We start from the raw sequence: 24,582 nt of genomic DNA, 5'->3' as shown, positions 1-24,582 counted from the left end.
ATGAGAGTTGTAGACATTGTACATTGGAAAAAGATTGACACTTGTGTTTTACAGGTCTTCGAGGTTTAATCAACTTAGGAAATACTTGCTTTATGAGCTGCATTGTGCAGGCATTAACGCACACCCCTTTGCTAAGAGATTACTTTCTCTCGGACAAACACGTCTGCCAGTTCAACAATGATTCTTCGCGTTGCTTGGTTTGCGAAATATCCAGACTATTTCAAGAGGTTTGTTACTTTTCATTTTATTTAATCAATAAGTATTTTTTTTTCTATTGAATTACTATAAACCACTTTGGTAATAATTTAAAGTTAACTTTTTTTTATTTTATCCTAAACACCTTGATATTCCGTGGTTTTTTTTTTTTTTTTTTCCCATAGACTTTGCTGTCAGTATACATTTTGCCAAAGCAAGACTTTCTTTTACTCAAACAGCTCAAGGAATGTAAGTTTGAATTGCATAAAAAACTGTGCATGAGTTTTGCCTTTAACCTTTTTTTCATGTGCTAGTTTTATGAAAAGCTTGTTGGTACCTTCTTTTTCTCATTAATTAAAAGAATTGTTTAATCTGGTTGAATTTATCAAATTGTGTTCAACATGTAAGCTGCTGCTATTAGTGAAGAAAAAAAAGCATTAGAAATCCTGTTACCCCTTCGCTACGTTGATGTCACTTGACATCAGAACATGCCTTGATACACATGACGACATCCCAAATATGTCATTTACAGTACAAATATAAATCACTCGTATGTCGTACAAAAGAGTACAGCACATGACTGTATGTCATACCGTTCACACTCGGGAAATTTCACTGAGAATTCTTCTCCCCTCCTTAATATTAGCCCATCCTTTCTACGGCCAACCAAGTCTTTTGGATTCTAGCCTTTATTCCTGATTGTGTAAGAGATACTTTAGTCTGTTTTTATGTTACCATGTAGACTTACAACACTGTTTCTAGCTAATGGTGACATTCCATACCTGAGGCATTACTCAAACCCCCTCTTAACATCCCCCAGCTTGAAAGACGTAGGGATCGTCACGTCTCGGTACACCACCAATTGAAACACTTGCGATTCTAGTCCTTATTCATGATAATGTATGGTCTATTTTAGTATATTTCTATGTTGTGTGTTGATCACAAAGAAAACGTGTTTTAGAGTGCAACATAGTCTCCCTGTGACTCCCACCCACAATGCCACCAAAACAGTAATGCAAGTTGTTGACATGTGAGATTTTTTTTTCTTATTTTATTCATTTTTTCCCCAACTATTATTTCTACAAAATATATGATTTTTATGTCTTAGATATATATTTCATAGTATTTGTTTCCACAAGTAAAAGTTTGCCAACTCATTATTTCCATTTATTGACATTTTCTATGCAATATTTGTCACCTTTGCAGTCCCTATTTTCAAGCCCTTGAAATACCCAAAACTGGAATTATCCAGTTCATAGTGACAGTCACATACTAGGTGAAATGACAGAACAAAAAAACATTTTGTCTGATGAACTAAATTTATATTACGTCTCATCAGAAGATTAGTTTTTTATTTATCTGATAGTGTACCTTATAATCATTCTTTATAGAATACCTCTTGTGTCAAAGGAAACAAATACATATTTGTTCTGGCACTATGCTTTTTGCATAGTAGTAGTATTTCAGCGATAGCTGAAACCATAAGCTTTTGCGAGGTGCAACTACCCTCCATTAATTAGCGGAGGGGGTTAGTAAACAACCGTTACCTTATATTTCGGCTCGGTAAAGACATAGTCTTGCTCTCCTGTCAAAACCTTTCAACTAGTTTGTGATCAAAAGCAACTGGCCTAAATATTTAAAAATTACCATTTCTTTTCAGATGGTATCCTGTGGAAAGTCTTTCGGATACCTTACTGCGGGCTTTCAGGTCTCCACACTAGGGAATGGTTCTAAGGCTATTAAAGTTTACTGCAGCACTCTCTGTTTGAGCTCACCTTTGTTCCTGCAACTTCGGTGTAGGAATGAAAGCAGAGGCAAACCGGTTCCCTTCGGGGTTTCCAGCGTCGTGGGCAGGTTCCCTTTTGGGAGCGGCATTCGATGCCGACCTGGAACTCGAACACGCCTTGTTGACGGGAAGCAGAGGGCGCAGCCGGATGTCTGCCTCCATGTGTTAGAATTTTTCTTACAGGGTTAAGTCATCCTTCGCTAAGTGTTGAGCGATCATCCCTTACCAGGGAAAGATCTCCTTCACCAGGTAATGGGCAGCCATCCCTTACAAGGGAAAGGCATCCTCCACCAGGTGTTGAACAACTTTCCCTACCTAGGGAAAGTTGCTCTCCACCAGCTACTGTCCAGCGATCTTCCCACTTGCGGGGAGAATTGCCGTCAGCGTCAACAGGGGTTGGTCGCATTTCCGGCCTGCGGGAGAGTGTCTTCGCCTGACTGGTTTCCCCTCGGGAGGATTCCTCTTACGAGAATTGGATTCGTCCATGTCCCGTTCTTGCTCTTCGGAACTGGGGGCCAAAGGATTACATGACTACCTGCAGTTCCTGCTAATCGCTGCCGCACCCTTAGGGTATAAAACGAGTCGTGTGCAATTTCTTTTGGGATCTTTGCTGCAGATGGTGATGCCTGGTGACTGCTTGCGGTCTCCGCCTCTCCCATCAAGTCTCGTAGGCTTTAACTCTTTGGGGTTATTGCTGCCATCATGCCTTTAGGCACAACAAAATTCTTATAGCTTTGTGAAGCATAGACCCTTCGAGACCTGTACCTCTTGGTTTCTATCTTTTACGAGGGAGAAACTACTCATAGACTATAACTCTTTGGGGTTATTTCCTACATTAGGCCCGTTAGGCACAACATGAGGCCAAACCCTTCAGAGCTTGCAACTCATGGTTTCAACCTCTACGAGGGAGAAACGGCTGTTCTTTAAGTCCAGCACAGCCATTTTCGTTCCCCTCTGAGGGGATGGCATGAGGCTACTTGCCATTAGGATGAGTATGGGCACTTTGCAAAGACTCTCTCTCTCTCTCTCTCTCTCTCTCTCTCTCTCTCTCTCTCTCCTCTCTCTCTCTCTCTCTCTCATATATATATATATTTGATTGTAATAAATGTCCCCATTCTCCAAGTGAGGTGGAGTTGGGCAATATCTAGGTTAAGGAAGGAGCTTAGTTCAATTTTCTACTTCCTGGTCAAGTCATATTGCTAAATTCTATGCTAGTGCCGATTGCCGAGGCCATCACTCTATAAGAATCTCTGGGTGTCAGTGTTCCCCCTAAACAGTTTGTGCGTAGCACAAAGGGACACCCGGGGTCAGTCTCCACCCTATTGGCTTTAGGACTTCCAACCACCGTTGGGTGAGTCTCCTACGTAGAGCATAAGATTCGTCTGTAGTTCCAAAATATATGATAAATTTGTAAATAATTTTTATTTTTTCTAACTATACAAACCTGTAGCTCTTTATACATACTGGACCCCCCATCACCTTCCCCTAGAAGTCCTGCTGCAATTCCAGAGTGGTGGTTGTTTCCTAGTGCTGGTGTGAGCAGGGTGGTGGGTCTCCCCCTGCTACTCCCCTCTGCTAAATGTAGTTACGTCTCGCTAAATTTTATTGGCTTGTTTCAGCTATTGCCGAAATAGTCTCCTTTGTAAAGAGCTACATGTTTGTATAGTTAGGAAAAATGCAAATTATTTCCAACTTTATATCATTTTCATTGCAATTCTGTAAAACAGTCTATTATTGCTGACGAGTAGTTTTAAATCTTTTGACGCTTATTTGTCATGGAATTATTGTGGAATAATATAGTCACTTCAATTAATATAAAATTTATTTACACAAAATCACTGCATTACCATTATTTAGAGAAAATTATAAATTTCTCTGAAACATTATTGTACAGTATAATCACTTCACAATGAATGGAAAGAATATTTTTGGTGTTCAGAATGAAATGCAATAGAAAGTAAAGCAAACTTTCGTTAAATTTATTCTGTAATCAGCAGTAAAACAAATAAACAATGAAATGTGGGTTATTATCGAACCATGTATAGTTACTGAGGGCCGATCTGCTGCCTTGTAATGAAGGGGTTAGGTATAATAATTTGGTAATATGCATCACTTACACATTCTATCTATTTTTCCAGTTGAATATAACTTTTTTTTTTTCCCTTTCAGTTTTACAGTGGTAACAAAGCGCCTTTAATCCTCCATAAGTTACTTCACCTTATCTGGACGCATGCAAGACACTTGGCGGGGTACGAGCAGCAGGATGCACACGAGTTTTTCATTGCTGCCCTAGACGTATTACATCGTCATTGCCAGGTAACCTTTTTTTTTTCAATTTTTTTGGTGGGGAGTCAGTCGTGGGAATCTATGTTCTTTGTTCTATATACTCCCGGTACAGATTATTAACCATATTATATAGAATTTGTTGTACCACAGAGCATTCATTTTCATTTTGAGGCTCAAGTCTCTCATACTAAATGCATACTAGATCCCCTAAAGAACAGCATGGTCATCAGCACTTCATTAGTCCGTATACAAAGTGAATTTTTTATGTCCAGAGGTTTGTGTATTTAGAGCTAATGATTTTAAATGATTACAGTAATTATAATTATTTGTTTATGCTGCAAAAACTAATACTTTTTGTAGAAATATAGCTTATTCTTTTTGTGTAGCATAGAAACTGTTCTATTGTAGTTTCTCTCTCTACAGTTATCAGATTTCCCAAGTTCTGGCTACCTTTGAGTTGTCTTTTATACTTTTATTTATACTGTATGTTTATAGGTTACCTTTAATTATTAGGAGTTTTCTCTTTATTTTGTTCCAGGTTGGTTATTTTATTGGTGCTTATTTAAAGAAAATTTACTTTGTTTTAATGGTGCTTATTCAAAAGATTTATACCTTACTTTGAAATTTGTCCAGAATGTAGTTAAGGCAACATTTTATTATAAAGAAAATTAGTTCTTTTGTCAGTTTATGCAATCTTTTTTTCCTTTCAGGGTAATCCTCCATCCAATGGAGATTCCACACACACATGTTCCTGTATTATAGACCAAATTTTTACTGGCGGACTGCAGTCTGATGTTGTTTGTCAAGCATGCAAGTAAGTTCTAATCAGCTTAACCTTTGAATGGTTTCTTGTATATTATTGTAATAAGATATAAATGTTAGTGGAGTGCTGTGTCGTGTAGTATTTAGCAGGTTGTATGGTACTTGATGTGAGAATACAGATTTTAACAAAGATTAAGATAGCATTTTATTGTAAATGAAAGTAGGAGCCACCTTGGGTGGGAGAACCAATTAGGGCTATTTCCTTTTATTCTTATGGGGAAAACTGATATGTTCGAACATGGTTTTTGAACGAATTATGTTAGATCTCTGAAGTGTCACTGTATTAGCTTTTTGGATGGTTGATGGTTCGGAAATTTATTTTATACAGTTTGTTTCCTATATATATAGCAATGCTGTTGGTCTTCTGTTAGGGGTATATTTTATTTATTGCGTTTTGGATATAGCTAAATAAGTAGAATGAGTATTGGTTTAAATATGGTCCAGATAGTTGTAGTAGTGTAATTTTTAAAATATAGAATACCATAATTGTGAAAATGGTTTAATTCCTTTTTTTTTTTCACTTGACTCATGTTCTAAGTACAGTCATACCTCTCTTCACGAAGGAATCTGCTTACAAAATTTTCACGCTGCTAAACGAGATGCTAATATTTTTATGACTAACTCCGGAAAATGTTTCATGGTAAGAAAGATTTTCCAATCAGGCTGAGAATAAAAGTCACCCATTAAAAAAGGTTGAAAATGGTTTTACATAATAGAAAATGTAGCTATAGTAAGGGTAACTATAAAAGTACAGTACATATGGTACTTGTACTGTATTTTTCAATATTAAACTTAGCCGGTGATCATATAGCTGTCAGCTCTGCTGCCCGACAGAAAAACCTAAGGACAAAATACGCCAGCGATCGCTATACAGGTGGGGGTGTACATCAACAGCGCCATCTGTCGAGCAGGTACTCAAGTACTCCATGTCAACACAGAACCAATTTTCTCTCTGTCGTGCCACTGGCAAGACCTACTAAATACGCTGTTACTAACTGGATTTGTTTTCACAACTATTTGGTTAAGTACACTATTCTAGTTTTGAGCTTTCGCTATGCAGGTGTTTTATCTTCATCTCAAAACTTGAACTCGTTTTGGATAGATTTAATTATGGTGACAAAGAGAGTATGGACTCTCTTTCACTTTTAAATGGCCGACCCTTCCCTTAGACGGAAGTGTGTTTAGGTTTTTAGTAATTTTGCTTATCACGTTATAGATCTATATATTTTATATCTCTCCGCCTTTATTAGGCCTCTTCGATTAACTTTCCATTTATTTTAAACATATAAAAATAAATGTTTGTTTTGTTTATATGCGACCTTTCCTGATAGTAGGCGGTCCTAACTTGGAACCGAAGTTAATCAACGTTGAGCCCGTTATATCGTATTTAACCTTTAAAGAATTTAAAACTTTTTAAATTTAATGTTTTATGAAAGAATTTCTTTGATAGTCTTCGTACTGTTTTCAAAGATGAACTAACGTTTAGTTTTTTAGACTACGCAGTTGTTGACGTTCAGGACGTTCAACATGCGCTCTATCGTTACGATAGAGAGAGAGTGTATCACGGTTTCACTTTGCAGGAAGAGTAAATCGATTCTGACGTTTCGTTCATTCTTTCTTAGCTTAAATGGTTTAAATTCTAAATTAAAGGAACTTTTTATTTGGAAAACCTTTCAGTTTTTTCCTTTAGCCATATAACATGTTTATTTGACGATATATAATTGGGCTCTTCTCTCAGGTGCGAAATCAAGAGAGAAAGAGAGAGATAGATAGAGACGGAGGGGGAGAGAGGAAAAAATAAAACGTTCCGTTCAAGCGGGTAACGTTGTTCTCGTGTACTCTCCTCCCTAGTCGCTGTACGGGGAAGAAGGTAAAACGTTTCTAGGGTTTTATTCTTGTCCCCAGGCTATGTGCGGTGAGAGATTGTAAACGTAGTTTAATTGAACTAGTGTTTAGTCTCTTTCCCAGCCACTGAATTCTTTATCCTTATATGTTTTCTGTTTTTGCTAGTATTAATGAGCTGCATTATACGACTGTTTTCGCAATTACTACCTTTTTATGAAGGGTAGAATTGCGTGTTTCAGGTAGAAATCAGTAATAGTTTTGATTTCAGTGAAATAAGTGCAAAACAGAAAATCGAAGTGATAAAGTGATATGCGCAAAGTGTTACAGTGTTGCGTCCGAGAGTTCGTCTGTTCGTGCCTGTCGTTCTCCTAGTCCGGGACCTCTTGCAAGCTCCCAAGCCCAGAGGAGAAGTAATGTCGAACGACTTATGGGTTCGTCAGGCCTTGATCAACGAACAGACGTTTCCCTCCGTGGTTTCGGGCGTATCTACCCAAGATCGCCCCACCCACACAAAGACGAGAGAGCCCATTTACTTCTCGTCTGCGGAAGAGGTTTCTCGTAAGAAACCATGGACCAAGGTCTCGCAGCTTATCAAGTGCAAGTCGGTCCCTTCCGCACAAGTCCAACGGCCCAGTTGTAGCCACTTGGTCAGTTCGGACTCGCTGCAGTCTTCCGACGACTGCTCACCTCCTTAGAGAGGCAAAGCGGTACCGCAACAGGCAGTAACTCCGTCTGTTGCCGCACCAGCTGTTGTAGACCCTGAGTGGTCTTTGCTGCAGTCTATGCAGACTCAGTTAGCTGCTGTTATGCAGGAGTATCGTGCGGAGAAGGTTGACGCTGCACCCGTTAGCCTACAACCTACCACGGTTGTGCGCCCAGCAGACGCTGAGGCTGCCTGCTCCCACACTCCAGCTGTGAGAGCTCCTCCACCCATGCGCAGTCGACCCTGCCAGACGCATGCTGACGTTCACAGACGCACGGAACCCTCCGTTGATGTTCGTGTGCTACCACAACAACAGGAGGGTGGAGTTAAGCTGCCGTGTTTTGACGCGGTGCGTCAACCTCCGCATTCTAGAGTTGTTTTGACTGCTCAGTATAGACAGTCAAAGTAGTCTCGAGTGAACACTATATGTCCTCACGCTCCCGTTGTGGTTGACAGTTCAGTTGTTGACAGTTCACAGTCTATCAAGCAGTTACATGACGTTGCCTTCTGGTCTGCTACTAATGCACCAGTGCTGTATGTCCTCACGCACCTGTTGTGGTTGACAGTTCAGTTTTTGACAGTTCACAGACTGTCAAGCAGTTACATGACGTTGCCTTCTGGTCTGCTACTAATGCACCAGTGCTGTATGTCCTCACGCACCTGTTGTGGTTGACAGTTCAGTTTTTGACAGTTCACAGACTGTCAAGCAGTTACATAACGTTGCCTTCTGGTCTGCTGCTAATGCACCAGTGAGACCCTCACTGAGATAACCTAGCTTTTCTCGGACAAGGTTCCTGTAGATGAGAAAGTGCTGTTCTCCCTCCTACTGATATTCCTTTGAGGACTCTGTCATTTGGAGAGGAGCCTTAAGCTGCTTAGCCTCTTATGGACTTTAATTAAATCTAGTGCTCTCTCGCTCTCCTAGAGAGCGTTACGTTGGCTAGGCGACTGGTTTTTGCACCAGGAGGAGTTTTAGGGATACAGCCTTTGATTTCCCTTCTTTTAAACTGGCTTATAGAGCGAGAGTCTGATAGGACACGAGAGAAGTTCTCGGCTTGGGAGTTCATGCCTCTGCCCAGATAGACTTCTCAATTCTGGTAGACTCGCCCTGGCGCCTAGCCAGGAGACGCTCCAAGTTGTTTACAGGTCAACTTCTCAACTTTTGCGAGCCTTTGAAGTTTTGCTGTACTATTATGTCACACATAACAAGGCTTCCAGGGATGGTAATGGTTCCGCCTCAGTCGCTAACCCCGTCTGTTGCCACACCTGCTCCCGTAGACCCTAAATAGGCTTTGCTGCAAGACATGCAGTCCAAGCTTGTGTCCTTGATAGAGGACTTTAATACGGAGAAGAACCTTCTGGCCAACAACCTTCCAACTGGTGGGTTGTGCGCCCTGTTGACGCTGAGGTATCCTACTCGCGTCTGCCAGTTGAGGTGGTTCCTCCACCGATGCGACCCAGTGTGGGTTGCCAGTCGCACGTTGACGTTAAGCGACGCTCGGAGGTGGTTGTTGACGTTCAGTGTCACTAGGAAGACGTTCAACAACCAGCAGAGGTGACTTGTTGTGACGCAGTGCGTCAACCTCAGCAACCCGGTAGGGTGTTGACTGCACAACCCAGACAGTCTAGACAGTTTCGGGTTGACGCTGTACTTCCTCGCGCACCCATGGTTGTTGACAGTTCACAGACTGTGCAGCAGTGCCATGATATTGCGTCCCGCTCCGTCACGCATCCACCAGTGCGACCGGATTCAGCGAGTCAGACGTTGCCCACTCCGTTGCCGTTTCCTCATCAGTTTCGGATGAGGAACCCTCTGATGAGGACGTTGCTGAACAAGACGATCAACCCCCAGCCCTGCTATCCATCCAGAAGATGCTGAAGAAGGAACGCTGCCCAGTCAGGCTGTGGATGAGTCTGGTAGGGACCCTGTCATCCGTGGATCAATTTGTGTCACTAGGAAGACTACACCTCCGTCCTCTTCTATACCATCTAGCTTTTCACTGGAAAAAGGACAAGACGCTAGAAGCGGTCTCGATTCCGGTTTCCGGAAAGATAGTCTGGTCTGACTTGGTGAAAGGACTATATCAACCTTAGAGAGGGTCTTCCCCTGACTGTTCAGACTCCCAACCACGTTCTCTTCTCGGACGCATCGGACGTAGGCTGGGGTGCGACATTAGACGGTAGGGAATGCTCGGGATTATGGAACTCGAGTCAAAGGACAATGCATTTCACTGCAAGAAGCTACTGGCAGTACGTCTGACCTGGAAAAGCTTCAGGTCTCTCTTTCAAGGCAAAGTGGTGGAGGTGAACTCGGACAACACCACGGCTTTGGCGTACATCTCCAAGCAAGGAGGGACCTACTCTCTGACATGGTACGAGATCGCAAGGGACCTCCTCACCTGGTCAAAAGGTCTAGACATTTCACTAGTAACGAGGTTCATCCAAGGCAACTTGAATGTCATGGCAGATAGTCTCAGTCGGAAGGGACAAATAATTCCAACAGAATGGACCCTCCACAAGGATGTTTGCAAGAGACTTTGGGCCACCTGGGGCCAGCCAACCATAGATCTCTTCGCAACCTCGATGACCAAGAGGCTCCCAATATTTTGCTCACCAATCCCGGACCCAGCAGCAGTTCATATAGATGCCTTTCTACTAGATTGGTCACATCTAGATCTATATGCATTCCCTCCGTTCAAGATTGTCAACAAGGTACTGCAGAAGTTCGCCTCTCACGAAGGGACAAGGTTGACGCTAGTTGCTTCCCTCTGGCCCGCGAGAGAATGGCTCACCGAGGTACTTCGATGGCTAGTAGACGTTCCCAGAACGCTTCCCCTAAGGGTGGACCTTCTACGTCAGCCACGCGTAAAGAAGGTACACCAAGGCCTCCACGCTCTTCGTCTGACTGCCTTCAGACTATCGAAAGACTCTCGAGAGCTAGAGGCTTTTCGAAGGAGGCAACCAGAGCGATTGCTAGAGCAAGGAGAACATCCACCCTTAGAGTCTACCAATCGAAGTGGGAAATCTTCCGAAACTGGTGCAAGTCAGTATCCGTATCCTCGACCAGTACCTCTGTAACTCAAATAGCTGACTTTCTCTTATATCTGAGGAAAGAAAGATCTCTTTCAGCTCCCAATATCAAGGGTTACAGAAGCATGTTGGCATCAGTCTTCCGTCACAGAGGCTTAGATCTTTCCAACAATAAAGATCTACAGGACCTCCTTAAGTCTTTTGAGACCACGAAGGAGCGTCGTTTCGTTACACCTGGTTGGAATTTAGACGTGGTACTAAGATTCCTTATGTCAGACAGGTTCGAACCTCTACAATCAGCCTCCCTGAAAGATCTCACCTTTAAGACTCTTTTCCTGATATGCTTAGCCACAGCTAAAAAGAGTCAGTGAGATTCATACCTTCAGCAAGAACATCGGATTCTCATCCGAAACGGCTACATGTTCTACAACTTGGTTTTCTAGCCAAACACGAGCTGCCTTCTCGGCCTTGACCAATATCGTTCGATATTCCAAACTTATCGTATGGTTGGAAATGAACTAGAAAGAGTCTTATGTCCTGTAAGAGCTCTTAAGTTCTGTTTAAAACCTTTACGAGGCCCGTCTGAAGCTTTATGGTGTTCAGTTAAGAATCCATCTTTGCCTATGTCAAAGAATGCTTTATCCATTTTTATCAGACTGTTAATACGAGAAGCTCATTCCCATCTGAATGAGGAAGACCAAGCTTTGCTGAAGGTAAGGACACACGAAGTTAGAGCTGTCACAACTTCCGTGGCCTTTAAACAAATTAGATCTCTGCAAAGTATATTCGACGCAACCTATTGGAAAAGCAAATCAGTGTTCGCGTCTTTTTATCTTAAGAATGTCCAATCTTATGAGAACTGCTACACTCTGGGACCATTCATAGCAACGAGTGCAGTAGTGGGTGAGGGCTCAACCACTACAATTCCCTAATTCCATAACCTTTTTTAATCTTTCTCTTGAAATGTTTTATTATTGTTTTTGGGTTGTCCGGAAGGCTAAGAAGCCTTTCCCATCCTACTTGATTTGGCGGGTGGTCAAAGTCATTTCTTGAGAAGCGCCTAGATTAGAGGTTTTGATGAGGTCCTTTAGTATGGGTTGCAACCCTTCATACTTCAGCTCCTAGGAGTCGCTCAGCATCCTATGAGGATCGCGAGGCTCAGTAAGGAAGACGTACTTAAAAAGGCAGCGTAATTGTTCAAGTCGACTTCCTTACCAGGTACTTTGTTTGTTATTTTGAATAACTGCTAAAATGAAATACAAAATACTTAGCTCATAATAATGTCAACATGTAATGCTGGTCTCTACCCACCCCCCTGGGTGTGAATCAGCTATATGATCACCGGCTAAGTTTAATATTGAAAAATGTTATTTTCATTAGTAAAATAAATTTTTGAATATACTTACCCGGTGATCATAAATTAAAGGACCCTCCCTTCCTCCCCAATAGAGACCCAGTGGGCAGAGGAGAAAATTGGTTCTGTGTTGACATGGAGTACTTGAGTACCTGCTCGACAGATGGCGCTGTTGATGTACACCCCCACCTGTATAGCGATCGCTGGCGTATTTTGTCCTTAGGTTTTTCTGTCGGGCAGCAGAGCTGACAGCTATATGATCACCGGGTAAGTATATTCAAAAATTTATTTTACTAATGAAAATAACATATTTTATATATGTACTTAATGTATTGTATTATTTTCCATTTATTATTACATTATGTTCTAATAACTACTTAATTTATAGGTATTAACATTTAGTTTAGGTATATTGAATAGTTCAAATGTATTTGGCTGCACAGTATTTCATTGTGGTTATACTGTAGCTTTATTATGAGATTTAATGCGGTGTTTTATACGGTTTGGAAGGAATTAGGCGATTTACATGTGAAATATGACCCACAACACGAAAAAATCACGTTACGAAAGCCACTCCAGAACAAATTAATTTCATGTGAGGCATTACTGTATACTGTAGAAATGGTTTTAGTGACGCTGAACATCATCTGCATATGATAGGTTATTTTCAAATTGTCCCATAATTGACAGGTAATGAGGACAAATCAAGTCAATAGCACTTAAAGAACTAACTTAATGACTTTTATTGGAACTGACTCATTGATTTAATGTCATTCTTTTCTACATTGTAGTTTTATCTCTAGTAAAGGGTAAGTACACCTTAAGCTGCTTCAAATTTTTAGCTGTATGGCCTAAATTCTATAGATCAGTCAACTGTAATTGGCTCTCATTAATTTTCTTTACAGTGGCGTTTCAACTACAATTGATCCCTTTTGGGATATTTCCTTGGACCTTGGACCATGTCCATACAGCAGCAGTAAATCAGAGAAGAGCGTTCCAACATCTCTTACGGACTGCTTAGAACGGTTCACAAGGCCGGAACATCTAGGTACAGTAATGCCAAATTTCTTGGCCTTTTTGTTATATTAAGTGTCGTCTTGTCGTCTTTGATGCTTCCAGTCTGATGTATTAGTTGGTAATTTTGAATTTCATTTGATCTTGAGTATTTTAAAAGTTTAGTGGCCTATTCCAGCTATGAAATTTGTTTTTTTATATAGTGTTCTTGAGAGGTGAAACTTCATCCCCTTTGATAGATAGCCTTTTGCAAGTTGAGCATCCGATGGGATAGTAATTGTAAAAGGCCCAAAAATTAATTCTTGTCATGAATATCATATTGTCAAGAACTCACTGCTTATCACAGGAAAACTTTAAAGAATTTCAAAGATTTTTTCTTATCATAAATTCAACTCAAAGGTATTCTATGATATATGTAGCTTTTTATCATAGTTCCAGATTGATTGAAAATTGCAATTATTGAATACATGTCTATTGTCTATTAATTCTTTGTTATTCAAATAATGCTAAACATAACATTAATTTCTGTTTAATGAGTTAGATTTTAATTGCTAATTCTTACCTCTCTAGGAAGTAGCGCAAAAATAAAATGTAGCAGTTGTCAAAGCTATCAAGAATCAACAAAGCAGTTAACAATGAAAAAACTTCCAATAGTTTGTAGTTTCCATTTAAAGGTAAGTGCATTTGAGAATCTCTAGTGTAAATGTTTTGTTATTTATGTTCATATCTTCCGTAAGGAAATGCCAGATGCCATATGGAAACATGTTGAATGTTGCAGTGTCAATTGATGGATATGAAACTGGCAAGAGATTTTTTAATTTGAAAAAAAAAAGAATGTTTTAGATGTAACTGGTGGCTCCTTTCTTGTAGCCAACCCTTCAGATGGAGTTTCGAGAGGTAGCCTGTTTCGATGATGTAGATAGGCTTAAAGGAGGCATGTTTACTACTTCAAAGAATTTTTGTAATACTGGACATATAAAAACCCTCTTTAGAAAAGAAAATAAAAGATAACCTTATGTGTTTGAAATGTCTGTGTGTGGCTGACTAGAGTAAATGCCTTTGAAATAGTTCTTTAAAAAACTGCACATCCCATTCCTTGATTTGGGAAATGTGCAGCAATGATTAATAAGTGTAAAAATTAAAATTATCGTTAATATAACTATTTTCTCTCTTTCAGCGGTTTGAGCATAGCAACAGGTTACATAAGAAAATATCAACATTTATATCTTTCCCAGAACATTTAGATATGACTCCTTTTATGTCAAATAGAAGAAACAACAACAACAATCATAACGGAGTCACAACACATCCAACTGACATAAATAATAGGTGAGTAAATATCTGATTTGAGTATTGCATTGATTGTGTAGTTTTCTTGTTTGAAAGGTGCTAGAATATCCTAGTTAATAGCTCAAGGCCAGTATCACCTCCAAACAGAAAAATATTAATAAAAAAAAGCTATCTTATTTAACTAGATATTTCAGGGAACAGTTATATTACCATTGCCAACATTAAATGAGCATAAGAACTCGATATGTATGTTTTTTATCCGTCTGTCAATCCGTAGATCTGTCCATCGTCACATATGAATTGCAGTCTTAATCATATAAATATATAATTGAGCTTTTTCCAAAATCTAGAGCAGATCGATATAAATAAATAAATAGATGAATATCTGTGATGTCACGCTTAATTTCGTTTTTTTTTTTTTTTTTTTAATTAATTCTCTGTAGTGATATCATTCATCACTTTGTATAAAAAAGTTTCATTACACAATAAATGCAAAACATATGTACGTTAACATGTGTAGTTTCAAAATGATTGGATTATTTTCCGAATTTTGGAAAATATTTGAAGCGGAAAAAAGAATTTTGTGTCATTGCGCTTCAAAGTTTTCAGTAACATGCATGAGCTTTTTATGACACGATACTTTCGTTATTGACGTTATGATTGGTTTTCTTTTTGCATGCAACTTTCTAAACAGGTATTTATCGATATTAAATTTATTTGTCCTGGTTTATAGTGATAAATAGAAATGATTACAATGTATTTATGTTGGTATCAAGTTGTGTCGATATTTAATTGAAAACGGGTTTTATTTGACCAGCAATAGTTGCTTTCTCTAATCTACTGTTGGTGTGTCTCACAGCCTTGAGGGAAGAAAGGGGTGAAAAGATGCCAGATATCACTAGATTTTCAGGCATGAAATTAAATGAAAATACCGATAAAACAAGCGGAAATAAACTATTTCTGACTGCATAAGGCTTATTATTGTACTTGACCCTTTAAATAGGTTACACCACTGTTACACCCATATCCCTTTAAAGCTCCATGACCAACGAACGAAAATGGGTGCGGAATGTTTAAACAAACTTTGTGCTGTATGCTTGGATAGTTATAGAATATAAATTCATGAAAATCTCTCATTAAATTTTTTGGAAAAATAATTGGTTCCTAGGTGATTGATCCAGGTCTTAAGTTTATACACTTCATAACAACAGAAGACTTCAAATTTTGTAGAAACATTATGTAATTTGGACTTGAGAAAATTGCACGAAGGTATTCGATAGGGTTGTTTACAGGTACTTTAGGTATTTAGGCTTTTTTTTTTTTTTTATTCAAGATGCCTTTTCAATTTCTTATTATTAATCACTGCTTTTTACCTATTTGTTCTAGGTACTCACTTTTTGCAGTCGTTAATCACGTAGGCAATTTAGATGCTGGACATTACACAGCGTACGTCCGGCAACATCGCGATCAGTGGTACAAGTGTGATGACCACATGATAACCCGAGCCACTATCCAGGATGTTTTGCAAAGTGAAGGGTAAGTTTTATCATATTTTATTTGCTAGTACAGTATCTATAATCAGAATTAGTATAAAGATTATTATTTCTTGAAGATCTAAGATATTTGAAGGAATGGTGGAAGACTTTAGTATAGAAAGCATTTTGTCTACAAGAAAACAAAAACTTGTAAAAATAGTTTGTTCCGTAACCGAAATACAAACCACGTTATTAATAGGGGTTATTACTTCCGGCGTAGCTGAAATGACGAGCCCTTAGAATTTTAACGAGGGTTTACTACCCCACCGCTAGTTAGCGGGGTGGGCAGGGAGGGTAGCTTGCTACCCTCCCCCCCCCTCCCCCCCTCACACACACCTGTGCTTGAGCTCACTTTGCTCTCGGCTCGGATGGTAGTCGGATTTTTCCGCTCTCACCTTCGCCTCTCTGACAGCCATTAATGTCTTTTTGCTTTCTCTCCTACAGGTTTGTGTGTGAAGTTGGCCTCTGCGAACATGCGCAAATGTCCTGGATTACCTGACCGCCCTTGTGGTACATTTATGTTGGCAGTCGAAACGGACCCTCACACCCTTTGTTCTTACTGTAGAGGCCAACGGTGTGATAGTCGTAATAAGTGTGGTGAGTGTAGGGAGTGGTCTACCTCCCAGTGGGAGAGATTTTCTCGGCGACGGAAGAAGTCCAGGCGGGATATTTCTCCTTCGAAGACTTCTTTGAAAGGAGAAAATCCCAAGGACTCTTCTTCCGTGGCCCAAACCTCCTCCGAAGCTCCCACTCGATCAGTTTCTTTCGAGAGACGGTCGAGTGGTAGCGTAGACCGAGGTTCTGTTTCCTGACCTCGGGGTTCGAGAGATTGCGTTGCCTCCCCTAGCGAGGCAGCTCCACCTCTTCCCCCGGGGAAGGATTTAAATGTTAATGTAACTGATTTATTCCAGCTTTGGTCTTCCTTGGGGCTCGAGGGTTCGCCCTCCAAGGAAGCCTTGATTGACATCATCCGGTTGGGTGCCGCTGTCAAGCAATCGCCGACTTTGGCAGAGGTTGATCCTCTGTCTATTGTCGACGACGTGGTGTCAGAGGTATCCAATGCGGTATCTCCTAATACCTCTGCAACTTCTCCACCCGCAGTAGCTGAAGGCTTAGTTTCTCCCGGTCCTGCACAACCTACGAGGGAGAAACTAAATCCAACAGTCTCTTCTGCCGGTGATTCTCCCCCTCGGGGGAGTTCACTCACAGACTCCTCCTCTTCGGAGGACTGCTGAAGGTCAGCTTGCTGATCCAACGGCCCCCAGAGGGCGTATATGTCGTAAGGCTCGCCTTCCTCTTCGCCGGAGAGGCCTTCCTTCACCTTATAAGACGGTGAGGAGGCGCCTCTTAGGTTTATCATCGTCCTTGCAGTCCGCCGCAGAGGAGCCTCGTCATCGATCTCCGACTGTTCCTGCTACTACCCTGGACCTCTCTGCGGATCGTTCGCGATCCCCTTCGGTGGAAGGTCGTCCTTACAAAGGGCACGCCGACCTGCCACCCGTCAGACCTGCTGACCTGCCGTCGCCGTTCCTGGCTGCTGCTGTGCTTTATGTGCCAACCAAACCTGTTTTCAAAAATCAGGCACCGGGGCAATAAGGGCGTACGCGCCAATTAGCGCACACGTCCCTTACGCGCCATGCCAAGTATGCGCGCCAACGTTCTCCTGACCTCATTGAGGTTTCGGAGGTAGCGTTTCAGCGCTCACCTGCTGCCGAGGTTCGTGATAAAGCGCGCCACTGTGCGCTATGAGTGACAGTGCGCGTCAGCGTTCTTCTGAGCGCTATGCGCGCCAGCGCTCTCCGTGCCAACGATCTCCTGCGCGCCCACGATCTTCGGATCTGGGTGTGGTAGGGCAGTTTAGGACTTCCCCTACTCGCCAGCGCTTGCCAACGCACCGTCTGCTTTTGCCTGCGCGCCATCCCTCGCCAGCGCGCATTCACCTACACGCGCCCACGTCCATCTCCCACAGCAGCAACGCATCGCCAGCCTGATGTGCGCCCACAAGAGGCGCGCCAACGAGCGCAGGTTCCAGTCCTGGATCCCAAGGCGCTCTGGCAAGATGCCTTCCAACAACGGTGGGACAACATCGACGTGTACGCCTTTCCCCCGTTCTGTCTGATGAGGAGGGTGGTCAACAAGACCAGAATATCGGTCAATCTTTCAATGACCCTCATAGCTCCGCTATGGCATCACGCAGAATGGTTTCCGGACCTTCTGCAACTCCTAACGGAACTTCCAAGAGAACTCCCTCCACAACACGATCTACTCAGACAGCACGATCTACTCAGACAACCACATGCCAACATCTTCCACAAAGCCGTAGCTTCGCTACGACTTCACGCCTGGAGACTATCCAGCATCTCCTCGCTGAGAGAGGATTTTCGCAGCAAGTTGCGATTAGGATGTCTGGACATCTGGGAAAATCATCCGCATCTGTCTACCAGGCAAAGTGGAAAGTCTTCTGTGGTTGGTGTCGTGGAAGGGGTATCTCTCCACTTGATGCCACTATTCCAGCAATAGCGCGGAGTTCCTCGTGTATTTGCGGGAAGTAATGCGCCTTTTAGTCTCGGCGGTGAAAGGCTATCGCTCAGCCTTAAGTCTAGTCTTCAGGCTCAAAGGAATGGACATTTCTTCCTCGCTGGAACTTTCCCTACTCATACGAAGTTATGAGCTCACCTGCCCTCAGTCGGAAGTGAGACCACCTCCATGGAACGTGGTTCGAGTTCTCAGGTCTCTTAAGAGACCTCCCTATGAACCATTACGCCAGGCTTCAGATCGCCACCTAACTTGGAAGACGGTGTTCCTACTAGCTTTGGCATCGGCCAAGCGAGTCGGTGAACTTCATGGTCTCTCATATGACATCGCCCATTCAAGGGGATGGGGGGAGGTAACGTTCAGCTTCGTCCCTGAGTTTATTGCCAAGACTCAGAATCCTTGGGTGCCGGACCCTCGGTTCGACTCCTTCCAGATTTCGAGTCTTCGTTCTGTAACAGACGACCCAGACCATCTCCTACTGTGTCCAGTAAGGAGTCTGAGGTTATATCTCAAAAGAACAGCTGCAGTCTGTCCTCAGGTGCAGGCATTGTTTGTTAGCACTGGGAGGACTAAGAGGAGGGTCACCAAGAACACCATCTCGGCATGGATTCGCAGGATGATCCATCTGTCCCTGAATCCAAACCCTCCTCCATCACGACACCCTAGAGCACATGATGTCAGGGGCGTAGGTACGTCCCCGGCCTTCAAGAAGAATTTCTCAGTGACGCAGATTCTTCAGGCTGGGATGTGGAAGCGTCAGACACCTTCACAGCCCACTACCTGCAAGACGTGACCCACAGGAGGCTCGATACGTTCTCTTTCGGCCCTGTGGTGGCTGCACAACAGCTGGTTTAGAACCTCAGCCTCCCTAGTGGACAAGTAGCAGAAGGTTGAGGGCATTGTTACCCGGTCTTAGTCTGTATGAATGAAAAGGTTTGTCTGGCCCTTATTCTTTTCTTCATCTTTCCTTCTCTTGGGAAAAGCAGCATCCTGGGTTCTCTGCACAGCTGACCTCAAACCACTGCAGGTAAACCATGTTTCCTTGTGTTCCTAGTATTAAGCTAATACTGTCACGTCCCCATACCCTGACGAGGTGGTATTTGGAGAGTCCTAGCCTGAAGTTTCCATCTAAAGGACTACAGGTCAACTTCCTAGGACGAGTCACACTTTATTATACCTTCACACACAGCTTGCGTAGGCCGCAGTCCTTGCGTAGCAAGGTTCTAGCGAGGTGCAGGGACTCCTTATTGTTGAGTGCTGACACAAAAATAATGAGTCCCCGGGCAAAGCCAAAGCCATTACTGGCTGGGACTTTCCACCCTTCCTAATGGGTGAGTCACCCCTATTAAATAGCGTGGTTAGTATGTCAGTTACGGAACAAATAACAAATTCGTAGATAATTTGTATTTTTCCTAACTATACAAAACTTAGCTATTTAATCAAACTTGCCCGCCAGCCCTATCCTCCTTGAAGTCCTACCTCCAAGCAAAGTGAGCTCAAGCACAGGTGTGTGTGAGGGGGTGGGTGGGGGTGGGTAAGCAAGCTACCCTCCCTTCCCCCCGCTAACTAGCGGTGGGGTAGTAAACCCTCGTTAAAATTCTAATGGGTCGTCATGTCAGCTACGCCGAAAGTAATAACCCCTATTAAATAGCTAAGGTTTGTATAGTTAGGAAAAATACAAATTATCTACGAATTTGTCATTTTCTCAGTATGTTGTAATTAGAGGCAGTTCTAGTCGTCTTCAATCTTTGTGTTCAGTATTTTGTTGTAATTAGAGGTATTTCTTGTCTTCTTCAATCTTAGTGTGTTCTTAGTAGAGTGGTTATCTTTTGGTTTTGAGGTTAATTTCTCATTACTGTTGATTCATTAGGCTACTTACCCTATAGCAACCTCTTGACTATGCAGATTTCCCTATACCTACCATTTGAGATCCTATGGCTGGCTTCCATATCTTCTTATCCAAATTTCACCCCCCTTACTGTGAAAAAATTATTGACAAGCCCAATTATTGTAGAAATGGGGGAAACCGTGGTGTCTTTAGAATGATGGAAAATCCGCAGTTAGGTTATACTGTGATATACTAAGTTCTATTGAAGCTTTATTGTGAGTTTTTTCAATGCACCAGGTTTCCTGCTTTGTTTCCAGTTTACATAAAAGATAACAGGCTGTATTTTTGAGGAAGCAGCCTCATCAAAAAAAAATATAGCTAGTCATATCTCTATTACTGAGCTAAGAAATAGGTTTTGTTTTTCCTAAATACTGCCAGGAGAATTACCTCTGTTGAATGGTAATAAAAAATTAACCAATGTGGTTGATACTCGTGAAGTACCGTATTTCCCGTGTCATAAGACGCTACAAGTGGTAAGACGCACTTTTAAATTAGCAAGGCAGTTTAAGAAAAAAAATTTGAGTATTCTAAAAACCTTTCAAAAATCCCTAGTCAGCGACTCTAGTGCCGATTATCCCGATTTTATCACATATTCATATAAAAAAAAAACCCTAAACCAGTCCTAGTTTCCACCATAACTACACGTTCAGTTATAGTGTTTGGGGTTTACATGAAAACAGTGTTGCCAAAGGTTCTCCATAAGAATTTGGTAGAGGTAAAATTTCTAGTAATATTTCCAAAATTCTTCATATAGCCTATAAATTTTCCCACAAAATGTAATTACTGATTAAAGAAATCTAGAAATTCTTTTAGGTGGAATACTTTTGCTAATGCTTATGTGATTCTAGGTCTAGTTACTTTTCTGCTGACTTGGTAATACTGCACTCAACAAAGAGTTTTTTCCAAGGTCGTATTCAGCAACTGTCTGATTGTATTATTTTGGAAGTCAGGCAACAAAAACATTATAAATATATTGCTTTATTACTGATGACTAGCAAACATGCCCACTAATGGTCTTGTAGCAGACGACGCTCTAACATGTTAGTTGTTTATGCAGTATATATCTTTTTTTCTCAAATTTGGTTGATATTTTGTAGTACATACATATACCAAGGCACTAACCCAAATTTTGGAGGGTAGCCGACATCAAACAAATGAAACAGAAAAGGGGACACTCCTCTGTACGTTCCTCCCAGCCTGACAAGGGACTCAACCGAGCAGTACCAGCCGAACTTGGTTGAGTCCCTTGTCAGGCTGGGAGGAACGTACAGAGGAGTGTCCCTTTGTCTGTTTCATTTGTTTGATGTCGGCTACCCCCCAAAATTGGGGGAAGTGCCTTGGTATATGTATGTATTACAAAATATCAACCAAATTTGAGAAAATAGATATATACTGTACTGCATAAACAACTAATATGTTATAGCGTCGTCTGCTACGAGACCACTAGTGTGCATGTTTGCCAGTCATCAGCTGATTACCAAAACAAACAAATATTTTGCTACTGTACATCATTAAATGAAGTACAATGTAAAAATAAATGAATTTATTACATATGAATGATAATTGTAGGTATATATCCTATATCATGAGTTTGAGTGCTTGTATGTCAATAGTTTGGAGTTTGAGGGGTGTCAAACTCCCCTATACAACTTTTTCTCAAGTGTTAAGATGCAGGGTGATTTTGGGAGTAATATTTCGTGAAAAAAGGTGCGTCTTATGACACGGGAAATACGGTAATTTTCTCTTCACTCTATATTGCTCTTAATGGTTTTTGACTAATCTTTACCAAATTTTAGACTTTTGGTTTCTAACTGGGCTTGAATTTCATCTTCCAAGTATATAAATACTCATATGCTGTACTGTACATGTGCTAAAAGGCTGAGTAGTTGAAATTACTCGCTGCTAAGGTCCTTGAGCTGGCCTTACACAAAGGGCTGGTAGCGGATTTGTCCCCACTGGACTCTACGGGTGTTCCTGTCAGGTTAAAAATTACCACTCACACTACCAACTTGCCTTTTCATTACTAGAGGACTACAGTAATACATAGACATATGAGTGTCCCAACATACGAGAAATTTGAGATACGAGGAAAGTTTTGAGCAAATTTTTGCCCCGAGATAGAGTCAAATTTGAGATACGAGGATACGAGACGGTTCCCTATGCGGCCGCTAGGTGGCAGTGTGTGCGAGAGGCTGCTTACGAGGGCAGCGTTGCTCGCTCTTTCCCGTCGGATCTGTCACATAAAGTTATCTCCGAGTGTCGGCTGTAGTGTTTGCATTTTTTACGGGTTTTTTGCATTAATCGGTACAGAATTAAGTGAATAAGCAATGGGCTCAAAGCAAGCGAGTGCAAACAAGGGTTAGAACGCCATAATAATAGTCACATTTTATTGCAGATCATAACCAGTATATAGGTATTTGTTATTTTGTTAGCATAGGTTGTGAATTATAACAATTAAAAACATGTTTTTCCACTGTAATATACTGTTTTAGGTTTTTTTTTTTTTTTTAGTGTATGGATTAATTTTTATTTAATTTTATATGGGAAAAATTGATCGGAGATACGAGCGAATTGACATACAAGCTCGGGTCCCAGAATGCATTAAGCTCGTATCTCAAGGTATTACTGTACATGGTTACATTTTTGGTACTTTATTTGGTACATTAGGGTGTACCAAAGTACAATTGGTATACCTTATTTTGAAAGTGCCAAAATTTGATACTTTTTACTTTTTATTTTTTTACTTAATATAGGTCTATGAAATAAATCAAGTTAGGAAGCACTTTATTTTGTGCTGGCGTAAAATAGCAAAACCGTGTCGGATAGTAAAAACAGACTTTCTGGGCTCGACCTGTGTCGTCCGTGAGATGCTCCTTACAGCACCCTATTTCTCCAGAAATGCGCTACATCTAGTGTGAAAGCCGCTGAAATGGCAACTCTGGTAACAAGTCGGTGAGATGCTATGTTATACTGCGTGGAGAGGGAAGTGGCCTGAAGCTATCCAAGTTCAAAGGAGCGCGGGCTGTTAGAAATTGTCTTGTCGTGAGAATATTTCTTGCAAATATTTGATATTTTAAGCAAAAGGTTTTACGGTTCTCTGTCGAAATTAAGCGAAATAGCGTCGAGCGGGAGCTGACTGTAACTTACCTCATGTGGTTCATCTTGCTTCCTCTAGGTATTTCTTATCCTAAGATAATAATATTCTCAGTCAAATGCTAAATTTTCAGATTTTTACTGTAGTGATAACTAAATCAACCATGCACAGCATGATAATTTGGTATAGGTTTCTAACCTAGTAAATTCCAAGAATGTCTCACAAGATAGTTTCTTATTAACTGAAGGATGTGGTGATGTTTAAAGTCCCAAATATGAATTGCCATGCAGTTTCAAATTTGCAAATTTCTCTTAAATTTAAAATTTGTGAAGAACTAAATTGAACTAACCTTGAGTAGGCATATGAGCGTAACATCTGTCACCTTGAGAAACCTTAGTTTATGTAAGTAATGCATGATCAACCCATGTACATTTATGCAAACTTTAAGGACAATTAAAAGGACCCCACATGTGGTTAATTTTTACTGCTGGAGTGCCTCATTGTAAGAAATAATAAACAGAATAAATCCCAATTTTAGTCATTTATTTTTGTGATTATATGACGTAGATAATTACAAACTAGATATAGCACACATACTGATATTAAAGATGTTGAAAAAGCTAAATTTAAAATACAATGTTACTGATAAGATTGAAAAATCAGAGTCTTGAAGTTCCATAGTTGTTTTATAATTAATTTTATAAATGCAAAAGGTATGCTTTAAGTAAAGTCCATTACATATAGAAAATAAATTTCTATTAAATAAATTTTTTCTGAACACTGAAGAAGACGGTGATTTGGTTTTGTCTGCTTATGCAAACTACAGGTGTTAAGTAGGTTGCTAGTTACTAGTTAACCTGCAGTTATATTTTAATCATGTTATGGATTATGAAAGTTTTCTTGTTAAGGCTAATAGTTGCAGTTAGGCACGTAACTCGTGTAATATCTACATTGAATATAGATAGCCCAGGAAAGGGAAATAGAATTATGACTTCCAAGTGAACTTTCCGATTGAGGGATAAAAGTTTCAGGAATTGATTCCATCTTGGTAGAAGCAATGCACTATCATGAATAAAAATAGTTTAAACTTTCTATATTTAGAGAGAATTCATTTTCACATTTGGAGTACTCAACCCACTCATCCTAGTTGGAACACATTTCTAATTTGTAGACAGAGTTCAGGAATGAGAACATTTGTCAGGTAT

At 40.9% G+C, this 24,582-nt stretch overlaps 1 protein-coding gene across 1 annotated transcript in view; it reads left to right on the top strand.

Annotated features, from left to right (window-relative positions):
* Window positions 1-24,582, top strand: part of not (non-stop) — a 43,286-nt gene that overhangs the window by 10,782 nt on the left and 7,922 nt on the right. The window contains exons 4-10 of the mRNA XM_068353657.1: window positions 55-227; window positions 4,151-4,297; window positions 4,978-5,081; window positions 12,927-13,069; window positions 13,606-13,709; window positions 14,213-14,364; window positions 15,712-15,861. Of these exons, the coding sequence (XP_068209758.1) occupies window positions 55-227; window positions 4,151-4,297; window positions 4,978-5,081; window positions 12,927-13,069; window positions 13,606-13,709; window positions 14,213-14,364; window positions 15,712-15,861 (973 nt within the window). The remainder of the gene's footprint in view (window positions 1-54; window positions 228-4,150; window positions 4,298-4,977; window positions 5,082-12,926; window positions 13,070-13,605; window positions 13,710-14,212; window positions 14,365-15,711; window positions 15,862-24,582) is intronic.

The sequence above is a fragment of the Palaemon carinicauda genome, chromosome 30 (genome assembly GCF_036898095.1).
Source record: "Palaemon carinicauda isolate YSFRI2023 chromosome 30, ASM3689809v2, whole genome shotgun sequence".
Lineage (NCBI taxonomy): Eukaryota > Metazoa > Arthropoda > Malacostraca > Decapoda > Palaemonidae > Palaemon > Palaemon carinicauda.
This window is presented reverse-complemented; position numbering and strand designations above follow the sequence as displayed.